General features: G+C 40.0%; 1 protein-coding gene across 5 annotated transcripts in view; it reads left to right on the forward strand.

Moving 5' to 3' along the window:
* Nucleotides 1-17,752, forward strand: part of glra1 (glycine receptor, alpha 1) — a 172,013-nt gene that overhangs the window by 35,191 nt on the left and 119,070 nt on the right. For 3 of the 5 annotated variants that reach the window (XM_047353666.1, XM_047353668.1, XM_047353669.1), the window contains exon 2: nucleotides 11,430-11,554. In XM_047353666.1, coding sequence (XP_047209622.1) covers nucleotides 11,430-11,554 — 125 coding nt within the window. Of the gene's footprint in view, nucleotides 1-11,429; nucleotides 11,555-11,811; nucleotides 11,824-17,752 lie in introns of all 5 variants that reach the window. The other 2 variants (XM_047353665.1, XM_047353667.1) reach the window with 1 other exon arrangement.

Genomic DNA, 17,752 nt, shown 5'->3' on the forward strand with positions numbered 1-17,752 from the left:
TAAGCATAATTACTTAGAAATCTGTTCTGAAAAAAATGTAAATTAAACAATTTCAACATTTGGGTTTGGTTTAACAGACAGTCTTTAAAATTTCAACACATACTGTACAGATACACTGTAATGGAAAGTAACTGAAATATAAATATAAAGCCTCATCAGTTTCATTTAATACAACATGAAAATCAATAAGATACATTTTTGGTAATATTTAGAGGGTGTTTATGCAACTCACTGTACAGCAATTGCCTGAAGACACATGACCTTCTGTTAGGGCAAAAAGGACAGCCAGAAGGGACATCAGCAGAGGACAAACAGGGGTTAACCCCCCACCACCCCCAACCCAACTCCAAGACACAGTACCCAAAATATCCATTGTCCTTTAAAATACTAAACCACTTCTCACATTTCTATTGAACTACTCTTCTGTTTAATAACTGAGTTCTTAGTAAAAACACTTAGAAGTTTATTTTTTTCCCTCACTAAATCTAACTGAATCTTGTCTAAGTTAAGAGATGTTGTGCAGGTAAAAGCTACAGTTTCTTCACCTGTTTTTCAGCTCAGCTTTCAGCTTTTACTGGAAAATCAGACAGAAACAAAAATAAACTTGGTCTTAGTCTGACCCTTTGATTTCCTTTATGTGAACATTGTATGCGTCTCCTTGCTGCCATGATTGATGCGCCTACAGCATTTACAATCTGTGATCTTCCAGAATCCCTATCCTGATGTCTGTCACATTTCCTGAAATGTTACCCCTCAGATATCCCTTGTTTTCCTTTAATAAAATTGTGATGTGAGACACATGTTAGATCTGCAGGATGGCATTTAAAAAGCTGCTAGCTTGTCAAGCTGGAGGTATGCAGCTAAAGGTCAAAAGTTAAGACGTTTAAAGGCCAAAAATGCACCACACTGTGTAAAATGCGTCTCTATCAACATCTGTGTGTGTATTTTAGCATAGTTAGGACGAATCCCTCAAACATAGAAGCTCATTGTAAGCTCAGCCAAATCCACTGAGGCTGATGTGAACTAAGGCTGTCATAATACTCATTAATATTACTGAATTAAAGAACTAATTACTGTAGAGAGAAAAAAATACATTTATCCTGAAAATCTCTAACCTAAAACCTCAGAACCCTCACTGTAGAATCCATCAAAAAGTCAGAACTGTATTTGTGGTGTGATGTTCACTTAAACTTTTCTGTTTGATCATCAACATCATTAGTCAGTAAGCATCTAATGTAATTATCTGCATGGTGATTCATGGTTATGACAACATCATCAGCATCACTGTCATCATTTAACGGCAGAGACACACAGAGAGAGCCCAGCATCATCCTTCAGCTGCGGACACATGGTGAGACATTGTTTGATGTAGACAGAATTACCGTGACATCAGTTGTATAAGCTACAGTCTGCCTCAGTGATACATTTTTACTACCTGCCATGAGATTTCTTATTGTTCTTAGAGGAACAAAACTGATATTCCATGTTGTGGCAACATTCTACAGTTTTTGTTGTATTTTTATAACCTTAGACAAAGATCTATTTAGGTTAAACTAATGATTTTCTGTAATAATTGACAGAATACACTCACCAGCCGGTTTATGAGCTACTCCTGCTTAATTGATTTTGACACAAACAGCAAATCAGCCAATTACACTGCAGCAGCTTAATACATTTAGATATCATGGCATGATGAAGACAAGTTACTGAAGTACATAGTAAGCATCAAGAAAGTTTAAGGTACTTTGAATGTTGTATGGTTGTTAGCGAGCTGTTCTAAGTATTTCAGAAACTGTTGCTCATGCCCAACCACCTATTGAGATTACTGAGGCTGGTCCAAAACTGGAACAATATCCATGGGGCAACAATTGTGTAAATTAAAATTCCAATGTGTATGTCAGATTTCAGGGTAGGATGGACAGGCTTGTTTGAGGTGATGTTAGCTCAAATAACCATTTGTTACAACCAAGGTAATTAGAATAAAATCTATGAATGCACAGCTTTGAAACAGGTTGGATACTGCAGCACAGGACCACTCTTGGTGTCACTTCTGCCAGCTAAAAACAGGAAACTGAGACTACAGCCCAAACACGGTCAGCGAAATTGGGCAAAAGCAGATTGGAAAAACGTTGCCTATTCCAAGGAGTCTCGATTTCAACTGCGACATTCAGATGGAAGGGACAGAACTTGGTGTAAGTAATATGAAAGCTGAGATCCACCCTGCCTTGTACCAATGGTTCAGGCTCCTTTTGGCGGTGTAATGGTGTGAGGGATATTTCCTTGGCACACTTTAGCTAACTAAGCAAGTCCTGCAATCTTCAAGAATAAACAAAAAAGGTTAATAAACCAAATAGGTGAAACACATACTAATATTGCATAAGTCAGCGTAACATTTATAATGTTTCCTCTTGTTAGTTCTCTTTTTTTTTTTTTTTTCTATTTACTGTCCTAAGAAAACTTCAAGGCAATCAGTTTATCCATGTCTTATGTTCACCTGAGATCAGGTTGAGAAGGTCTGGGAAGGAAACCTAGACATCCCTCTCCCAAGCAGTGGCTGCAGTTCTGGTTTTCTCATCTAACTATGAAGCCTTGTGGAAAATGTTTACAGAAAAGGTTTAGTTTTATCAATTTTGTCAAATTGCCGTAGCTATGTCTTACATTTCTCCTAAAGACCTTAAAACCCTTGTCCATGCTTTCATTACCTCTAGATTAGAAAACTGCAACTCTTTATCTTTTATACTTGAACAATTGTTTCTCCATCTCAGATGCATGTCAGGGACTAAAAGGCATGACCACATTACCCCAGTTTTAGCAAATTTACACTGTCTGCCTGTTCATTTCCATAGTGATTGTAAGATTATTTTACTCTTTTAAAATTTTAAAGTCAAAGACAGATCTTTACTTCTGAGTGGCTTTGATTCTCTAGACAGAAACGTGTGTTTGAGAGTACTGGTTACTTCAAGCATTTGCAGTTGTAGTCTGTGTACAGCAGGTTGGAACAACATGGTAACGCCAGAGTGTGATGACAGGGAGTGAAAGAGCAATTTAACCTTTAGATGTTTCTTTAGCAGACCGTTTTTTTGTAGTGCCACCTAGTAATGTTGATGCTCTGATGACAAAACCAGTGTTCCACGACAGGTTTTGGACACATTCTTTGCAGTAAACGCAAAAAATGAAATTGCTACTCAAGCTTCCATGTGCATATCTGGTTCTTCCTTGGTGGCCAGTGTCGTCATTTGTTTAGGGACGTGGATTGTGTTGGGCATATTATCTAAGGTTGAGGAGATGGATGTATAGTTCCCTCCACTGATGGTGTAGCTGCATGGGTAGAATTAGATATCTGTACAGACAGAAAACCATTTTTTTCTAAAAACATCTAAATCTGTCACTTCTTATTAATACTGTCACTTCTTAGAGAAGGTCTGGTGCAAAGATAAAAAAAAAGATGAAAGTACAGAGATCCATCAGTTTATCCATGTCTTATGTTCACCTGAGATCAGGTTGAGAAGATCTGGGAAGGAAACCTAGACATCCCTCTCCCAAGCAGTGGCTGCAGTTCTGGTTTTCTCATCTAACTATGAAGCCTTGTGGAAAATGTTTACAGAAAAAGTTTAGTTTTATCAATTTTGTCAAATTGCCGTAGCTATGTCTTACATTTCTCCTAAAGACCTTAAAACCCTTGTCCATGCTTTCATTACCTCTAGATTAGAAAACTACAACTCTTTATCGTTTATACTTGAACAATTGTTTCTCCATCTCAGATGCATGTCAGGGACTAAAAGGCATGACCACATTACCCCAGTTTTAGCAAACGACCTCACCTCCCCTGTATCTCCTCATTAATCTGCAATATTTGTTTTTCAATGTTTTTACTGATAAGGGCAAGTTAGTTACAAGTCGGATACAGTGTGTATTTGTACGCATCTACATATGTATACAAACCTGCAAATTTTGTGTATGGACCTCCTAAATGTTTTTGTTTACTAGTACAAGTATGTTTATTTGCTTTGTTTGTGCACACAGATGGCCTTTAGTGCCAGGGCTAATGAAGGATTTGTCTATTTTATTTTGTTTTCCCATCATGCCTCCTTCATTTTCCCCATGTTCTCCCAGCAGACTGCGATACTGATCAGCAGCTCCCAGATAAAGCGACTGTGCTGACTGTGTTGCATGTTTATGAATTGCTAATAGAACCATTTATCATACCGTACGACACAATTTAACATATTGAAAGTCACGCTTTGCAGTTTTACATTTAGAAGGTGAAAATTTAAGCGCAATCGACTGCATCAAGTGTCATTTTAATTTATGGGAGATTAATGTGCCACCGGTGCTCTCCTCCCCCACAGTCATCAGGAGTTACAACTAATGCCTGCATAATCACCTTTTTTACATTTAACTTCAGTCACACTCTCAGTGTTGCTAAAGGCAGTATATTTTCTTTTGCTGTTGGTAAATGTTAGAGGAATAATTGCTGGTCGATGTTGGCCTAATGTCGATTTAGTTCACTTTGGGAACTTTTTAAGAACCAATAAATCTAAAAATTCAAACAAACAATAAGATGTGAGAAATTAAGTTCCTGTTTTTCACTTCATACTCCACCTGGTTATGATACAATTTAGAGGGCTGATCTCATTCACAGAAAGTTAAGGTCAGAAAAAAAGTCAATATTGAGATTCAGGACTTGCTAAGTTGTTTTTTCTTATATTGGTAGCAATTAACACATGCAAAACAACTGTACATTTGGAAAACATCAAATAATTATAATTTGTATGACCTATATAGTTATTCTTTATTTTTGCAGACATCTGAGAGTTTGTTAACCCATTAGTATTCTGGCTCTGCAAGCTGCTCTAATTAAGTAAAAACAACTCTTTTTGTTTATTTTTTGTTGTCTTGAGATACACTAAAATTGTCCTCTGGCATCAACACCATGTCACACAGAGAGATGCATTATTAAATGCCAACAGTTAACTCAATAAACTCACATCTCTCTTGTTTTAAAACAATATGTGTGACATGAAGTGCCACGTCAAAAGTTTTAAACACACTTTTTTATTTACTGTTTTTCTTATTTTCATGACTATTTCCATTGTACGTAGATTCTCACTGAAGGCATCAAAACTGTGAATGAACACATAATTATGTAGCAAACAACATTTCTTTTATTTTAAATATGTTTTTTATTTTAGATTCCCTAAAGTTGCCACCCTTTGCTGTGATGACTGAAATATATAGCCTTTGGCTGTCTCTGTCATTGTGTTTTGAGTTCTTGAGTTTGTGTTTTTGTAATATTACCTTTTCTGGTCCTTTGTTTTCTGTCACCCTGCACCGAAGCCCACACCTGTTCTGTGTTTTCCCCTGATTGTCATGTCACGTTTGTCATTGGTTCCCCCTGCTGTTCAGTTTTGTATTTAAGCCCGTTTGTTTCCATTGTTCCCCGCTGGTTCCTTGTGCGTGTTTGCATGTGTTTGCTACCCTGTCTGTTCCTGCCATGAACATTAAAGACTCATCTTACCTGCAAACCTCGAGCTTCAGGAGTTCTTCACTGCATATTGGTCCATCAAAAACTCATATTATGATAGAAGGAACCAGCCAACGGGACCAAGCATGAAGAATGGAGAGGGAATTCAAAAGGGGTGAGATTCTGGTCAATTTGTTTTCCCACCTTGTTACCTCTCCCAGCTCACCATGGAGTAGGTTGGAAAAAGCTGGCAGTCTTCAAGACTGGCTGGAGACGTGGAAATACTTTTTTTTTTCAAGATCCTCGGATCCACCACACCATCGAGGCCGAACGTCAAAGGGCCCTGGGTGAAATCGCCGCTTCTATGAGGAGGCCTCCTGCTCCCTCCTCCGCTCGCCTCTCCACCGAAGCTCGAGGCGACTTCCCGGCTCATGGCTTCGCTCCTGATAAGCCATCGCCGCTGCCCCTTACTCCTGATCCTGTTCCTGGTCTTGTTCCGGAGGGGTTCATGAATGAACTGCCTCCACACCTCGATCCTGTTCCTGGTTCTGTTTCGGAGGGTCCCAAGCCGAGCGGCCCTCACACTCTGTTCCTATCCGTGAGGGGCTCGTGGACGGACTGCCTCCACTTCCTGCTCCTGCTCCTGCTCCTGCTCCTGGTTCTTCCTGGAGGGCTCCGAGGACAAACTGCCTCCATTCCTGGTTCCCGTTCCGGAGGAGTTCGTGGACGAGCTGTCTCCACTACCTGTTCCTGTCCCTGAGGGGTGCGAGGACACACCCCTCCGCCTGCTGTGCCTCGGCGGCTCCACCGGAGATATCCACAGCCTCGCCAAAGGTCCCAGCGGTCTCTGCACCGCTCGCCGGGGTTTCAGCAACCTCCGGATCTCCAGCTTCTGCGCCGCCGGCCTCCGGATCTCCAGCTCATGCGCTGCCGGCCTCCGGATCTCCAGCTCCTGCACCACGACCTCCGGATATCCAGCTCCTGCGCCGCAGACCTCCGGATCATCTGCTCCTTCGTCGCCAAGCCCCTGATCGCCTGCTCCTGCGTCGCCGGCCTTCTGAACTCTGGATCTGCCGGGGACAGCCTCCGGGCCTTCCGCCTGAACTCTTGCCCTCCTTCCGAGGCCCCCTCTGCCCACCCTGGTTGGATATTGGATTTGTTTTTTGTTTTGTGGGTGTCTGGGATCTGCCCTTAAAGGGAGGGGCTGTGTCATACCGGCTTATGTTTTGAGTTTTTGAGTTTGTGTTTTTGTTCAATTATCTGGTCTAGTCCTTTGTTTTCTGTCTCCCTGCACCCCAAGCCCACACCTGTTCTGCGTTTTCCCCTGATTGTCTGGTCACATTTGTCATTGGTTCCCCCTGCTGTTCAGTTTTGTATTTAAGCCCGTTTTTTTCTGTTCCCCTTTGGTGAGAATCTACAATGTAAACAGTCATGAAAATAAAGAGACCCATTAAGTGAAAAAGTGTATCTAGAACCTTTGACTGGTAGCATAGATCCTAAAAAGAGTCACACACATTTGCCTTACCAAAAGAAAAGCAAACACATTTCCAACATTTTTGGAGTGTATTGTTTTCTATTTTCTTGCTCTAAAAAAAAAATGTCAAGACTATTCTCAACAAGAAGAAAAGGTTGTGGGTAATTCTTAATTCACAAACACTGGCTGTGTTTAGCCAGGTACATAAGGTTTATAATTTTACGAAGATCTTGTACCATTCTCAAATGCGGTTGCGGGCCGCACAGAATCCTTCAAATGGCCTGCGGGCTGCACTTTGGACACCTCTATATTAGGCTTTTATCACATAAAATGGGTCAGTACAGAATGTTACTAATAGTCCATATCACAGTGCTGTGTGCTAATTCTCTCAGTGCAGCAAGAAGTGATGCAAACTGCACCACAAGTGACTGCAATAACATTAAAATGGTCATATTGCTATTATTTTTTGTTTTTGTTGTCAGGGTTTAGGGTAACCCCCTATACATCACTGTTTCTATGCATGTGTTGAGGTATTCACAGATAGCTGTCCCCTCTCTGTGGGCTGAATCAGGCACAGACATTCGAATTTACTCTTAGAGAACCTCTAATGGATCCGAGGAGCTTAAAAAGGGAATATTTGAACAGAACAAGATCAAGTCGAGATCTTGATGCAGAAATCAATGTAGGGCTGAGCAGTTAAATAAATTAAAACATTGGTTTGAACTTTTTTAACAAGATTAGTTAAAAATGCCCTCACTTCACAGAAAAGAAAATGTCAACTTGGGTTTTCTTTTACTTCAATAAAATTGAACTAACATGTGACAAATGCCTGCCTAAATAAAAGGTAATAAACAATATCATGGGTAATAGAAATCAATGGTATTCAAGTAGTGAGTGACCTTTATTTCATAATTCTAATTTTTGTATGGTTCTTCTTCGTGAACTTAATGGGAAAATTCTGCACCTCAGCAGTTCATGTCACGGGTGTTAGATGTATTTAAATCTTTTCATTAAGTAAAAAAAAAAAACTCACAAGAAAGCATGTTTCTGGTTTTAGTCCTGCAAACCTTTCTTTACATAAAGGAGAAAACCAATACCATTGCCTTTTGGCCAATATTTAGAAAAAAATCTTCCTAGTCAGCATTGAATCCACAGATTGATCTTGGTTCGAAAGTTTTATTTTGGCATGTTTAAACATGGTTAACCCATTATTCCTCTTTATGTGACGAAGCAGCTGAAAATTGCTCTGATGTCAGAAATTGTCTTACATTTCTAACATACAGCACAGACCAAAAGTTTGGACACACCTTCTCATTCAAAGAGTTTTCTTTATTTTCATGACTATGAATATTGTAGCTTCACACTGGAGGCATCAAAACTATGAATTAACACAAGTGGAATGATATACTGAACAAAGTGTGAAACAACTGAAAATATGTCTTATATTCTAGGTTCTTCAAAGTAGCCACCTTTTGCTTTGATTACTGCTCCACACACTCTTGGCATTCTGTTGATGAGCTTCAAGAGGTAGTCACCTGAAATGGTTTTCCAACAGTCTTGAAGGAGTTCCCAGAGATGCTTACCACTTGTTGGCCCTTTTGCCTTCACTCTGCGGTCCAGCTCACCCCAAACCATCTCGATTGGATTCAGGTCCGGTGACTGTGGAGGCCAGGTCATCTGGCGCAGCACCCCATCACTCTCCTTCTTGGTCAAATAGCCCTTACACAGCCTGGATGTGTGTTTGGGGTCATTGTCCTGTAGAAAAATGAATGATGGTCTAACTAAACGCAAACCGGATGGAATAGCATGCCGCTGCAAGATGCTGTGGTAGCCATGCTGGTTCAGTATGCCTTCAATTTTGAATGAATCCCCAACAGTGTCACCAGCAAAGCACCCCCACACCATCACACCTCCTCCTCCATGCTTCACGGTGGAAACCAGGCATGTAGAGTCCATCTGTTCACCTCTTCTGCGCCGCACAAAGACACGGTGGTTGGAACCAAAGATCTCAAACTTGGACTCATCAGACCAAAGCACAGATTTCCACTGGTCTAATGTCCATTCCTTGTGTTCTTTAGCCCAAACAAGTCTCTTCTGCTTGTTGCCTGTCCTCAGCAGTGGTTTCCTAGCAGCTATTTTACCATGAAGGCCTGATTCACACATTCTCCTCTTAACAGTTGTTCTAGAGATGTGTCTGCTGCTAGAACTCTGTGTGGCATTGACCTGTTCTTTAATCTGAGCTGCTGTTAACCTGCGATTTCTGAGGCTGGTGACTCGGATTAACTTATCGTCCACAGCAGAGGTGACTCTTGGTCTTCCTTTCCTGGGGCGGTCCTCATGTGAGCCAGTTTCTTTGTAGCGCTTGATGGTTTTTGTGCCTGGACTTGGGGACACTTTCAAAGTTTTCCCAATTGTTCAGACTGACTGACATTCATTTCTTAAAGTATTGATGGCCACTCATTTTTATTTACTTAGCTGCTTTTTCTTGCCATAATACAAATTCTAACAGTCTATTCAGTTGGACTATCAGCTGTGTACTGTATCCACCTCCTGCACAACACAACTGATGGTCCCAACCCCATTTATAAGGCTTGAAATCCCACTTATTAAACCTGACAGGGCACACCTGTGAAGTGAAAACCATTTCAGGTGACTACCTCTTGAAGCTCATCAACAGAATGCCAAGAGTGTGCGGAGAAGTAATCAAAGCAAAAGGTGGCTACTTTGAAGAACCTAGAATATAAGACATATTTTCAGTTGTTTCACACTTTTTTGTTCAGTATATAATTCCACATGTGTTAATTCATAGTGTTGATGCCTCCAGTGTGAAGCTACAATATTCATAGTCATGAAAATAAAGACAACTCTTTGAATGAGGTGTTTCCAAACTTTTGGTCTGTACTGTATGTAATTAATAAATTAGTACCACACCTTGCGTTAATCGCAAACCAGTCAGATATCCCGATTATTTCCTTGATCTGAAAAAAATGTCCTAGATTCCAAACAGGAGAAATTTATTTTAATGGTCTTAGAGGATTTCTCAAGAATTATAGTTTCATCCACCTGTCAAAATATACCCCAGTGCTCTCAATCTAAAAAAAAAGTAATATTTAGTTTTTTTACTGATGCCTTTTGAACTAAATGCTTTATATTTAGTTAGTTTATAATGGCCACTTTTTATAGGTCGCCTCCTGTTTACCCCACAAAAACTTTATGTTTTCGGCCAAATAAAAAGAAGCTCCTACGAGACATTCATCATGTTTTAGAGAAAAACACAGTGACACTGTAGCTTGATTTGGACTAGAACCAATAAATTTACAATTCTTCCAAGTAAACTTAACAAAAATAACATCTATTATCTCTTTTTCGGTGTTAGCATACTTTATTATTTGTATAATTATAGTTAAATAAAATTTTATGTTAGCTAATACTTTAACATAACTCTCTGTTATTCAAAAGAAGAACCTTAGAAGCTTCTGTGAGGATTATGCTTTATCAGTAGCTGCTCTGGTTCCAACAAAAAGGATCAGAAGAAGCAGCTGAAACAAACAATCATAAATCTCAGCCAAAAAGTACAGCTGCAGCCTCACACATCTCCAAACTGCGAATATGCTAGTCCCTGAAACGCCAAATAAAGCAAGTTTTTCAGACTGCACTTGAAACACAAAATGTTTTTATGCTGTTGTCCAAGAGAAGCACTGCCATCTTGTTTAGTAATGACGAAAGAGGTTGAAAAACCAAGAACAGGCGATCACTCAGTTTATACTACAAAGATGAAAACATATTTAGGCTTTAGAGTCTAAGTTCACAGTAATCAGTGAAAAGTGTACAAATTTAGGTTTCTGCTAAGACTGATGATGGAGAAGAAACCTCCCAAATCAGCTACATTCCAACGGTCAAAGAGGTCCTGGAGACTGTGGGTGTAATTGGGTGTAAAACGGGCTTTAGAATTGTGGGGTCCTAGCAGGAAGGTTCAAATCCCAGCTGGGGGCTTCTTGTGGAGTTTACATGCTCTTCCCATGCTTGAGGGGGATTTCTCCAGGTATTCCAGGTACTAGGATTTGGCGTGTAAGAATTATGGATGAATGGATTTATTAAATTAACTTTGAAAGTAATTTAATCTGGGAAAAGAATGTGAAAACCATGATAAAAATATGGTTTGATTGAATAATTGTATTCTTTTATGAATTGTACTTCAAAAAAGTAATTAAAGTTGACTTTATACTAAGAAACCTCCTAATTGGAGCCTCAGTATAGCAGGTGAGGCCAGTTTCAACCATATCTGGAGCAGACTTTATGGGATCTTAATCTAAATAGTTCATTTAGGACAATTTATATGAAAACTTAGCTCTTAGTCTGGGTACTTTGGGTGTTAATAACTCCATGCTCAATTGAATGCAAATTCAATACATTTTTCTTCATATAGTATTCTACTGACATCTCCCACTGTGCAGCCTTCTGTCTCTAATCCAATTAATCTCTGTTTTCCAGCTTAGCAGCGTCGAAAGAAGCTGCAGCAAGGAAAGCTGCCTCCCCGATGCCACCGTCTGAGTTTCTGGACAAACTCATGGGGAAAGTCTCGGGTTACGACGCCAGAATCCGGCCAAATTTTAAAGGTAAGAGTTGCCACCAAGACTCAGTCGGATAAGGCAGGAATGTAGCCAAAAATTACTCTAAAAGCTCTTCTTGCATCTGTATTTTTATTAACATCTCTTAATGCATTTTTAGCAAAGATTATCTCCGGTGGAAGGTTTGTATTTTTTTTACTGAAAAGTGGGGGAAACAGTTTTTACATCAATTCCATAAAAATTCTCCTCTATGCTTAATGTTTGTGGTTATAAATCTCTTGATCTCTTTTGTTTGCCCTTTGCAGTGTGGAACAAAGGTAATTCTGCACATTGCTCAAATTGTTATAGAAAGAATGAACTTAAGACGTTAAACTCAAATTTCCTTATATATTTTTGAGCATAAATCCCTGTAAATGCACTTTTAGCCCTACTATAGTGGCAAAATAGCATTTCCATCAACATATTTTAGATCTATAGCTGTCATGATGCTAGTTGGCTACATTCCTTGGTATCCACACAGTATCCTGAGTGCTTGTTTTGGTGGTCAAGGTAATGTGCCTCCTTCCTGCCAGCGTGCTGCTGAATATGATCTCATGTTGAGGATGCTGCTGATGATAATATAAAATATAATGACCTCTCCCTGAATGTTAGCCCTTATAAAGACACATGTCAGAGGTTTCTTTGATAAACTCTCTCACTTTAATGTGTTTTACATCATTAGAGAATAGAGAAAGACATCTATGTTCAAAAAGTATTTAATTAGTGTAAATATTTGTTTTTTATGTTTTCCTTATCCTACTCTCTAAAACTTGTCTAAATCCATCCAGCCATCCATCCATCCATCCTGGAATCCCCCTTCGACAGTCGTTGGGTGTTGCAGATTTCTTTTTCCTATGTAAACAGAATAAATGTAGAACTGTGATACATCAGAATACATCAAACCAGATATGAGTTTTGTGTTTTTATTGTGTTGACAGTAGAATTGTTTTAACCGAGATTCGCTCTATGACAAAAACCGCATGAAATTATCCATTCAGAAAGTCTAAGTTTTATGTAATTTGATGCCCATCCAGGCGAGGGATGAGTACATCAGCTTCCTGAATTTCTGAATTTTCATTATTTTCTTGATCAATAACTCAGTAAAATGAATTTTTCCTTATATTTTGTACAGTGTAGATGGTGACAAAAAATGTGCTCTTGGAAAAGTCAGCTTACATTTGGAAATGCTGCAGCAGAGCTTTATTTTCCCTCTCCATTGAGCTCATTATGTTATAACCCATTACATGGTGATCTTTCTAAGTGAGATATCTCAGTTAATGCGAGACAAAATTGAGAGAGGCGGAGGAGTTTTGGCGTGACTAAGTGTCTGGTATTAAACCTGCTGTGGATGCACAACACCTGAACCAACTCCTAACATGCAGAGAATTCACTCAGGTGTTTGTCAGGAGTAGGTTTTTAAGACCATCTCCAATTCTTTCACTTCTGATTGTCAACAATCTGGGGATTTTTGCCGAAGTCAGTGCTGCAACAGCGTATTCCAGGGTAGGAAGCAGGTGTGAATTGAGATTTATGGCTTTAACAATTTTCATTTTTCTAATATGTTGTAACAAAAAGGTCATATCATACGAAAGTAATCTGGTTAAAAGCTGTGTGAGCACAGAATAACAACAGAAAATGTTTTCCATGGGTTGATCAGTGATTAGTTTAAATATTTTCAAAAATGACTTTTATAATGCAGCTTTTCACATAATTGTCTCAGGGGCTGTTAGTAGACAAAGCCTAACGGGAGTTTGCAGAATCTATCACGGATGTCATTGAAGAAGAAGAGCGTAAACTCTGACTTGCTAAATGACTACAGATTTCTGTTGTTTGTGTGCTCATCCTCTGACAACTGAAAATACTACTGCAATATAATCAAAACAGAAAATACACTGCTCAAAAAAAATAAAGGGAAAACTTAAAAAACACAATATAACTCCAAGTAAATCAAACTTCTGTGAAATCAAACTGTCCACTTAGAAAGCAACACTGATTGACAATCAATTTAAATGCTGTTGTGCAAATGAAATAGACAACAGGGGGAAAACTTTGGCGATTAGCAAGAAACACTCAATAAAGGAGTGGTTCTGCAAGTGGGGACCACAGACCGTAGGAGGGCAACAACCCAGCAGCAGGACCGCTACCTCTGCCTTTGTGCAAGGAGGAACAGGAGGAGCACTGCCAGAGCCCTGCAAAATGACCTCCAGCCTGACGTCCACAAATGGGGGTTGTGCTCACAACCCAACACCGTGCAGGATGCTTGGCATTTGCCAGAGAACACCAGGATTGGCAAATTCGTCACTGGCGCCCTGTGCTCTTCACAGATGAAAGCAGGTTCACACTGAGCACATGTGACAGACATGAAAGAGTCTGGAGACACCATGGAGAGCAATCAGCTGCCTGAAACATCATTCAGCATGACCGATTTGGCAGTGGGTCAGTAATGGTGTGGGGTGTCCACACGGCCCTCCATGTGCCCGCCAGAGGTAGCCTGACTGCCATTAGGTATCAAGATGAGATCCTCAGACCCCTTGTGAGACCATATGCTGGTGCGGTTGGCCCCGGGTTCCTCCTAATGCAGGACAATGCTAGACCTCATGTGGCTGGAGGGGGTCAGCAGTTCCATTAAAGCTATGGAGTGGCCCGCCTGTTCCCCAGACCTGAATCCGATTGAGCACATCTGGGACATCATGTCTCGCTCCATCCACCAACGTCACGTTGCACCACAGACTGTCCAGGAGTTGGCGGATGCTTTAGTCCATTTCTGGGAGGAGATCCCTCAGGAGACCATCCACCGTCTCATCGGGAGCATGCCCAGGCGTTGTAAGGAGGTCCTACCGACACGTGGAGGCCACACACAATACTGAGCCTCATTTTGAATTGTTTTAAGGACATTACATCAAAGTTGGATCAGCCTGTAGTGTTTTTTTCCACTTTAATTTTGTGTATGACTCCAAATCCAGGCCTCCATTGGTTAATAAATTTGATTTCCATTGATGATTTGTTTGTGATTTTGTTGTCAGCAAATTCAACCTGGTACAGAACAAAGTATTCAATGAGAATATTTCATTCATTCAGATCTAGGATGTGTTATTTCAGTGTTCCCTTTATTTTTTTGAGCAGTGTATATAGTCTATATGCTCTGCTCCTTCATAAACTCTTTAGGAAAAGAAATAAAGGACTCACATCAGTTAATAAAACCAGAGGGCAAAAAGACAAAATGGTATAGTGAAACTGTTCTAAAATATTTCTCAGGATTTGACTACTCTCTTAATAACCTTTCACAAGGATAGTTTTCTCTTTGCTAATAAAGCAAGATGTAAGCCTCCAAAACACACAAACATTAAACTAACATAAAATAACTTAAAGATATGACTGAATAACATTTTGTGTATATGAAAAAAAAGATTTGACCTCCTAATACGGATTTTAGAGTATTGCAATTTTTCTCTCAGTCGTTATGTGGTTATGTAGGCATATCAGCAAGTCTGCAGCTGCTGTTTTTGCTCTAACTGCTGATTAATGATTCTGCTAACGGCCATGCCGCCCCCTCAAAAACAGCTTTTAATTTGCTATTATACGTTGCACTTTTTAATAATTCCAGATGATGACAGAGGAAAAAATACAAAGAATTTCCTTTATCTGCATTATTTCTTTTTCTGTATCAACATATCCAGTTAGTTAGTTAGTTAGTTAGTTAGTTTAAACCCAAAAACACTCTCTGACAGAGATTAGTTCATCTATAGGGATAAAACAACCAAACACAAGCGAGGAATGTTCAGACCTCTAGAGGTCCTTCTCAAAATATTAGCATATTGTGATAAAGTTAATTATTTTCCATAATGTCATGATGAAAATTTAACATTCATATATTTTAGATTCATTGCACACTAACTGAAATATTTCAGGTCTTTTATTGTCTTAATACGGATGATTTTGGCATACAGCTCATGAAAACCCAAAATTCCTATCTCACAAAATTAGCATATCATTAAAAGGGTCTCTAAACGAGCTATGAACCTAATCATCTGAATGAACGAGTTAACTCTAAACACCTGCAAAAGATTCCTGAGGTCTTTAAAACTCCCAGCCTGGTTCATCACTCAAAACCCCAATCATGGGTAAGACTGCCGACCTGACTGCTGTCCAGAAGGCCACTATTGACACCCTCAAGCAAGAGGGTAAGACAAAGAAATAAATTTCTGAACAAATAGGCTGTTCCAAGAGTGCTGTATCAAGGCACCTAAATGGGAAGTCTGTGGGAAGGAAAAAGTGTGGCAGAAAACGCTGCACAACGAGAAGAGGTGACCGGACCCTGAGGAAGATTGTGGAGAAGGGCCGATTCCGGACCCTGGGGGACCTGCGGAAGCAGTGGACTGAGTCTGGAGTAGAAACATCCAGAGCAACCGTGCACAGGCGTGTGCAGGAAATGGGCTACAGGTGCCGCATTCCCCAGGTCAAGCCACTTTTGAACCAGAAACAGCGGCAGAAGCGCCTGACCTGGGCTACAGAGAAGCAGCACTGGACTGTTTCTCAGTGGTCCAAAGTACTTTTTTCGGATGAAAGCAAATTCTGCATGTCATTCGGAAATCAAGGTGCCAGAGTCTGGAGGAAGACTGGGGAGAAGGAAATGCCAAAATGCCAGAAGTCCAGTGTCAAGTACCCACAGTCAGTGATGGTCTGGGGTGCCGTGTCAGCTGCTGGTGTTGGTCCACTGTGTTTTATCAAGGGCAGGGTCAATGCAGCTAGCTATCAGGAGATTTTGGAGCACTTCATGCTTCCATCTGCTGAAAAGCTTTATGGAGATGAAGATTTCATTTTTCAGCACGACCTGGCACCTGCTCACAGTGCCAAAACCACTGGTAAATGGTTTACTGACCATGGTATCACTGTGCTCAATTGGCCTGCCAACTCTCCTGACCTGAACTCCATAGAGAATCTGTGGGATATTGTGAAGAGAACATTGAGAGACTCAAGACCCAACACTCTGGATGAGCTAAAGGCCGCTATCAAAGCATCCTGGGCCTCCATAAGACCTCAGCAGTGCCACAGGCTGATTGCCTCCATGCCACGCCGCATTGAAGCAGTCATTTCTGCAAAAGGATTCCCGACCAAGTATTGAGTGCATAACTGTACATGATTATTTGAAAGTTGACGTTTTTGTATTAAAAACACTTTTCTTTTATTGGTCGGATAAAATATGCTAATTTTGTGAGATAGGAATTTTGGGTTTTCATGAGCTGTATGCCAAAGTCATCCGTATTAAGACAATAAAAGACCTGAAATATTTCAGTTAGTGTGCAATGAATCTAAAATATATGAATGTTAAATTTTCATCATGACATTATGGAAAATAATGAACTTTATCACAATATGCTAATATTTTGAGAAGGACCTGTATGTTGGAGAAACCAAACAGCAGGTACACACACAGATGGCCATCAGCGGCGCTGATGGTGTGGGGGCGATGCACGCGACCATATACAGAGGCTATAGTCCTCGAAGCAGCTGTCCCAGCTTTGAGTCCCGGACCCAGCGACATTTACCGAATGTCTCTCCCTCTCTCTACCCCTTTCCTCTCTACCTACTGTCAAAAAATACAAAATAAAGGCCACTATTGCCAAAAAACATATCTTTAAAAAAAAAAAAAAAAAAGAAAAGCAAATTCATCAGGGTTCATTTAGATTCCAGGACAAGGGCTGCAAATCTTCTGAAGACAGCAATGTGCACTTTCTGGACAGCAATGACAGGTGGTTTGAGAAATGAGTGAAGCCATCTGTGTTACACATAAAAAAAAAAACAACCCTAAACAGAGGAGGTGGCCTCAGATTTAATCTTTCTAAGACTTACGCTGCAGCCCTATTAGTGATTATTGTACTGACTACAACATAAGCCTGTTACTTGCAACCATGTTCATAACTGTAGAACTGTTTTGGATGAGAGGGACATCTGCTTCAAGAAACCAGAGAAGTCCAGTTGCCTTCTACCAAAGCACATACAGTATTTAGGGCTTATTGTTAATGTTTTGATCCAACAAAATAATGTTTTATGAATATAATAAAAGAATCCAATTAATAGTTAATTAGTCAGTGTTTACAAGTACCTTTGTACTAAAGTACAGATACAGTGCCTTGCAAAAGTACTTGGCCATCTTGAACTTTTCAATGTCTTGCCACATTTCAGGCTTCAAACATAAAGATATTAAAT

This window comes from Girardinichthys multiradiatus, chromosome 23 (assembly GCF_021462225.1).
Source record: "Girardinichthys multiradiatus isolate DD_20200921_A chromosome 23, DD_fGirMul_XY1, whole genome shotgun sequence".
Classification (NCBI taxonomy): Eukaryota; Metazoa; Chordata; class Actinopteri; order Cyprinodontiformes; family Goodeidae; genus Girardinichthys; species Girardinichthys multiradiatus.